Source organism: Hipposideros armiger, unplaced genomic scaffold, assembly GCF_001890085.2.
Source record: "Hipposideros armiger isolate ML-2016 unplaced genomic scaffold, ASM189008v1 scaffold_37, whole genome shotgun sequence".
Lineage (NCBI taxonomy): Eukaryota > Metazoa > Chordata > Mammalia > Chiroptera > Hipposideridae > Hipposideros > Hipposideros armiger.
The window spans coordinates 2,965,021-2,972,042 of NW_017731387.1; the positions used below are offsets into that span (position 1 = coordinate 2,965,021).

The 7,022-nt window shown below is 41.1% G+C and overlaps 1 protein-coding gene across 5 annotated transcripts in view; it reads left to right on the forward strand.

The window, feature by feature from the left end:
- Positions 1 to 1,397: 1,397 nt before the first annotated feature.
- The window catches only part of PTPRC (protein tyrosine phosphatase receptor type C), a 99,078-nt gene continuing 93,453 nt past the window's right edge, over positions 1,398 to 7,022 (forward strand). For all 5 annotated transcript variants that reach the window (XM_019638070.1, XM_019638069.1, XM_019638072.1 and 2 more), the window contains exons 1-2: positions 1,398 to 1,497; positions 1,579 to 1,694. Coding sequence is in view for 4 of the 5 variants with exons in the window: in XM_019638069.1 (XP_019493614.1) it covers positions 1,622 to 1,694 (73 nt within the window). In the remaining variant the exon portion in view is untranslated. The remainder of the gene's footprint in view (positions 1,498 to 1,578; positions 1,695 to 7,022) is intronic.

A 7,022-nucleotide genomic window follows, 5' to 3' on the forward strand; every position in this document is an offset into this window, starting at 1 on the left:
TAGCAATATGAAGTCTCTCACAGGCTGCTGTACAAATTATTGGGTTGTCGGAAGAGTCATGACGTATTTGTTCTCTGTTTTTCGTTGCAAAAATGCGTCATGACTTTCCGACAGCCCAATAGATTACATAGTTAAAGTGCTAAGCACAGTCCTGGATATGGTGACAGCCCGGTGTGTTAGCTATGATCATCAGAATCACAATAAAATCGCAATCACAACAAAAATCTTATTATCGTGTTATTACTAGCCAGAATTTGAGATGTGGAGTTACTTCTGTTTGTACAAAGGGTGTGTGTGTGTGTATATATGTATGTGTGTGTGTACACGCGCATGCGTGCACAAATTTGGCTCTGTAGCTCCTAGCCGCCAAAGTAAGAGTAAAACAAATAAGTTTATAAATATCAAAGATTTATTTACTTCAATACAAGGACCCCAACAGTCTTCCTAACTGGGGGTTGAAAAGTTCCAGCAAGGGCTCTGTCTGTGTAGACGTCCCCAAAGCATTACCTATAGTTCAAACAATCATGCCTTGTATGTGTGTGCCCATGATTTTTAAATAAACCAGATGTTGTGATAATATCAATGTATTTCATTGTCCTACTGAATTCGTGGTGGCTTTTTGCCAGTAGACATTTTTCTAATTGAGGGACTTACTAAGGACCCCATCAGAATCACGAAGAACGTTGCACGTTAATTGATCTTGGAATCAAAAAGGCTGGGAAGTATTGCCGAGCCGGGGTGGGGTGGTGGTGGGGGGGGAAGATGAACTTTTGTCAAAGACAGTTCTTGATTTTCATTGCAATTGCTTTCCTCATGAACAGCACCAAGAATACCTCTAGTCACAGAAGCACTGATTTTTCAAAGCAGGGTTTGCTATAGTGGAGTGAGGTTCTGATTTCATTCCTGGCCCCACAGGGTATCACTGAAAGATTTGGGGCCAACCCGTTCAATTTTCTGAGGGGACTTCTGCATAGGAAATGGGTTTGCTGCCCCATGGGAAATGGTAATGGCTGCCCAAAACAACCAGATAGGTAGCTGTTTATTCCTTTATTTGGTCATTTGAAATCCTATGTAGGTATTTCCTACTAGTGTCTCATCTTGACAACCCCCATTTTCGCATACCCATGCTAAATCTGTGTTTTCACCTCTTAGCTAAGAAAATGATTATTTGGGAAGGATATATATATATTTTAAGTTGTAATGAGTACTATAAGGGAGCATTAATTGGATACTCAAAAAACATCTTCCTAAAAGGAAAAAGGTCTTTTAAAAGGCCTACTAAGCCTAGTTACTTGAATTAAGGAAGTAAAATGCCTTTGCACTGACTTTAAACAACTTTCTTGACTTCCTGTAAAGAGGACCCTTTGCTAACTTTGGAGAAGTTAGTAAAACCGAATCTGACATCACTGCCTAGCAGCTCGTGTAGCTGGCAAGTGGTTTGCTCTTAGGGTGACAGAGGAGGAAACTGCTCCCCGTCTGATAAGACGACAGGGAAGAGTACGCATTCATTTCTTTTCTTTTTGATTCAGTTTTGCAGAGAAAAGCTTTTCAGAGATAACCCTTATTTTGTCTTTTCAGAAGGACGCATGCTGTGTCACAGGAGTACGGCTGATTCTCAGATATGACGATGTATGTGTGGCTAAGACTTCTGGCATTTGGCTTTGCCCTTCTGGACATAGGCATGTCTGGGACAGGTAAGACCTGGATAGCATCCTTTGCTTAGCTGTTGTTTTCCTGTGGAGACCATCGGCTTGAAAGAGACAGAAACATTGGTTAAGGGTTGGTGACTGGGGGTGAGGAAGCGGCTGCAATGTGCTCAAGAGCATTGTTGTTGAGACAGGCATGGCTTGCTCTGCCACAGGATACATTGTTTCTATTTAAGAAGGCATCAATGTTTGGGGGAAAAAAAATCACAATTTACAAGGAAAGCCTTGTCTATCTGTATCTTTGTTCACCAACCGTTCAAGGGCACTCCCAGAGCCACACTGTTACTTGACCCTTCAAAGTACATGAACGTAAGCTTATGAAAAGTCCGAGGCAATTTTAATGACAAAATAAGGGAATTTTCATCCTTTTAAGAAAACATGAATTTTTTTAAAGTCACAACATGGCTTTGGTTGCATGTAAGCCACTCCCTGTTTCCGGCCGGGAGATTGCTTCCTCAAATTTTGATTACTAGTGAAATATTTTATTAAATACTTACAGAGTTTCAAATAATACACTTGGCTACTTAATAAAATATTCACTTTTTGTATATTCTTATCACAGAATGTGTTATAAGTCAAGTTTTTGGTTCCTTACTCATAGTTTTAAACTTATTTGCTTTGGAAATTCTTGTGAGGCCACCGCCCTTCCTGGGTGATGGGGACATGTCAGAACCCCGATGAGATAAAAATACGTAAACCCAACAATCATGCAANGCACACTTAAGATGGTGGGGACAGAATGGATGGGACTTGTCGATAAATCGAACGTAGTTGTGACAGAAAAGGAGAAATAAAAATAAAACTAGTGTTTGTGGTGTAAGTTATCGGATGCAGGCTGGTGTATTTACAGGTCGGGGTGAGGTTGGGAGTTGGGGCAGTTTAAGATGGGAGGAGTGGAGACCCCCACATTCTGTTGACTAGCAAATGTGACTGCAGAGACCTGAACTGGAGATCTGGTGGGAGCTATATATTTGCGGGTCATCAGCGTGAAGGAGGTCACCCAGAAAGAGAGAGGCTGAGGACTGAGCTCTCGTGTGTGACAGTACTTAGGCAGAGGAAGAGGACCCAACATGGCTGCTGCTGAGGACAAGCTCGGGAGGGTCCAGGAAGACCAGCAGATGGTGGTGTTTTGGAAACTGACAAAGAAAAGGGTTAGAGAAGGGGAAGTTCACTGTTTAATGCAGCTGAGAAGTCACATGAGGACAGAGAACTAAGTGATGGTGTAAGGCCTGGCAGTACAGATACCATTGCCACAAAGCGTCACGAAAACAGTGTTTCAAGTGCTTTCAGAGCTCCCCCATTTCTCTGACGATAAAGATACATCTCTTAGGACACACAGGCCTAGCAGAGTTTGGCTATTATCCCTCTGAAGTGTCGTCTTTTTTGCTTCGTTTTTATGTCTGACTTTTTTTTCTTAGTTGAGATACAATTGACACATAGCGTTGAGTGAGTTGAAGGATAACATGGTGATTTGGTACATTTATCTATTGCTCTGTTTCTCTCCAGCAGCCACACACGCCTCTTCCTAGCCTGGAGCATACGCTCCACCTTTAAGTAGACGGTTCTTTCTGTCATAATATTCTCTTCCTCCCCATGACCAGTTACATTCTACTATTATTTTAGGTCTAACTTCATCGCTGCTTATTTCAGGCAAACCTCCCTGACCTCACAACTAGATCAGTATCTTATTATGTGCTTATGTCGTAACATCGAGGACTTCCTGAGTGCTGAAATTGTCATTAGTTAATTAATGATCAATTTAATTAATTATGGTCTCTTCCACTGAAATATAGATTCTACCAGGGCAGGGAGCACGTGTGCTTTTGCTGTTCATGTCCGGAAAAATGACTGTCTTATATTAGGAGATGACTATTGGTTGAAGGAATGAATGAATGACATCTGTTTCTGCAGTTAACCTCATGCAGTCTGTTTCTATCTTTCTATAATCTTTACTACATGTAACTCAAAACCTGGAGAATGGTGGTTAAGTAAAATACCATTTAGCATGTAATATTACAGTTTTTAACAATCTATTAGAAATCAATCAACTGTGATTACTTTGAAATTGCATTGATCAAACTTTGAGATTGTTTTCGATACATGCTGTTTCAACCACTTAGGAAATACCACACACTATTTTTTACATATAAACTCGGGTGTTACTTCCTGGTCCTTTCCCAGCCTCCTTTGTTCTTCTTTAAGTTTGTTTTTCAATTACAGTTGACATGTGATGGTATATTAGTTTCAGGTATGCAACATAGTGGGTAGACATTTATGTAACACGATGCAATCCCCCCAAAAGTCTAGCCTCCCTCTAAAACCGTATCACTATGTCCCCAATGTTGTATTTTACGTCTGTTTTCATGACTNCACAGAGGTAAGGTTTGGGCTGAGGGTACAAAATATGGAGGGTGTCTGAATCCATGCGACTCTATCGTGTTTGAGTTCATCGAGCTAATAGGTCATCTTGGGAGAACAAGAGAACAAGGAAGAACAGGACCTCGAGTGGCAATATTTAGAGGTCGGATAGCAGAGATCAGGTATAAAACCCCTGAAGAAAATACTGATTTTTATATCGTGTTTGCACTGTTCATTATTTCTGAGCTAGGAAAGGATATTGGATTGAAAATGTCACCCGATTCATTTCTGCTTCCATCTGAGTTACACAGAGTTCGATTTATGTGTCAGTGAAAACTCTGTAATGGTGAAATTTGGGGGGTTGGGTTGGGTTGGGTTCAAATTTGAGTTCTGTCTCTTAGAGTAGAAGTGAACTAGGGCAAGGCTCTTCACCAACCTAGGCCTGCTCGCCGGTCTGCAAAAGGCTGACACAAGAGTGCCAGCCTCATGGTGCTGATATAATGAAGGCATTCATGTCAATGTCTAGACAGTGCTTGGTGCAGGTGGGGTGCTGAATATACTATTACTAGTAGTAGTATACTTACTATCGCCAGTAGTAGAACTCTTGCTCGTAGTAGTAACACTGTTTATTTCATGCATTATAACCTTGAAACATCTGCCTGCCTATATTCTTTGAAATTTTGAGATTTGTTGTTGGCTTTTTGAAAGGAGTTTTTGGTGTTTTTTTTTTATCATCCATTTATTGGGACTAATTTCAAGCTGGACTCAGAAATTTTAGGTTGAAACTGCATACTTTGCAACAATTTATAACACTGCCTACTGATTGTTGATGTCTGCTGCTGACTTTTAGATTTTTTTTTTAATGAAAAAAATGTAAAACACAGACTACTGCATAACATCATTTTCAAATAATCAGAGCTACCAAGAAAGAAACCACCACCAACCACTGCTTCCATGTTAAAGTGACAATGGAGAGTTTGAGAATGTGACAAGTGATGGAGGAATGCACACAAGGGTTGGCATTTGATGCAGGTAGCAGGACCCCTGGGCAGCTGTGTGAAGGCAGCATCAGGGATGGCTGAGACAAAGCAAGGTGTGCGTCATCTTCTGGTTTTTATTTTCTTTTTTGCTGAAAAACGAATAATATTGGGTGTTATCATGAAGACTAGGTTAATTAATTAGTAGGCACCCAATNGGCCCTGTGCAAATCCTGTTTCTAATGTCTTCTATCGCTCTTGCTACAAAATCTCACCACCAAAATTGTACACTTTTCCCCACCTTTCCTTGGCGTTTTTCACGTGTTATTTCCATTGGTCGCTGTGGGTGGTGGCATTTTGATTATTTGTCTTAGCAATCAGTGCATGTACTGCCATTGTAACCTACGTGACAGCAGAAACCGTGTCATGTGCTTTTTTTGTATTATCTGTACCTGATTTCTTACCAGGCACTGAAACAGTAAGGGATTTTTTTTTTAAACAAAGCTGCAGATTATAATATGGAGTAGGAGGAGACAGACAAGAAGAATTTCAGAAAGGGAAGACAGGAGGAGGGAGAAACATGAGACAAAAAATGAGTCAGAGGCAAAGCGAAAGGACGGAAGCAGTTGAACCATTTTAAGAAAATAATTTCGGATCTGGGTCTTCCCAGGCTCTGCCTTTCTTTTTCTTCTCCCTGCTATTTTTTCCTTCCATCTCCCCATTTTACGTCTCATCTGGAAAGATTCTCTGACTTCTTACAGATCCACAGTTCAGCAGCGGTTTTCCTAAGCCAGGTCTTCCTTGGCTGACTCTTTGGACAGTCTTGCTAAGGGCACGTCCCCTGGTTGGGTCAGTTTCGTTCTTCTGACACAGATGCCAACAGGAAGAACAGCGAGCAGTGGGGAGGGACACACTAAGCTCTCAGCAGGACAGGACAAACGGAGACAGGTGGGGCCTCGCAGGGACTGGCCTGGGCACTGATGCTCGTGCCACGGGGCTGTCGTCAAGGGCACGTGGAAGAGGATGTGCGCTGCATAGAGAAGGTTGTTGAGAGCCCGGGCGTGATTTCCTCCTCGATAACCTGATAATGAACCTCAGTCTGAGTGGACCAAGAGCAGCGATTTGCAGTCAGGTGGATTAATTTCGTTGGTGGAAGCACAGAGTTAATGTAGATAAGGTTTGGGGTTCAGACCATGTGTATGTACATCGCCTTGGTGCAGAGAGAGACGTCTGGCGTCGCTCCAGATCTTTGATCTTTTCAGCCATCTTCTACATTTATGGGAATATTTACACGGGGGAAAACTGGAGTGGAAATTGAACTGAATCTCTGTTTAAACTTCACTTCAGTCTAGTCTAAATAGCTTCGTCAGTAATAGACACCCATACGAGTTGCCCATTTCCAAAGGACTAGTACTATGTCTTCAGCTAAGATGGTGCTGTTTAGGGAAGGATACAGGGAAAAAATGAAATATTGCAGACTGTTCATTTAGCCGCATGCTGTGATTGTCATCTATTTCTACATAATAATGAAATATGCAGAAATAAAAATTATGGCAACTATTAGATTTGGTGTACAAGGCCCTAACCAGTATTTACTTTAGAAAATATCTAATTATCACCTGAAATTTTTAATAAGCATTCCTTTTTATATGTCAGTGTGCTCCTTCAATTTTAGCCTGGGGAATGGCTATTTTTAGCAGGGTAGTGTGTGTTCAGTAACCACAACAAAAACAAGAAAAAATAAATGAGCTTTCCTCCTCTTTCAGCCAGGACAAGCATAAATATACATGAAGTCAATGTTAGTGAAATACGTAAGCATCTTCTATGTCCATTCACAGTATCTTCAATGGATTCACTTCTGAAAAGATAATAAGCAAGATTATCAATATTCTTATTAGATTCTTCACTGAAGACCTGAACTCCAACATCCCCCATGATGCTTAGCTATGCAATGTTTAAAGATTAAGCATTTATTTCTTGC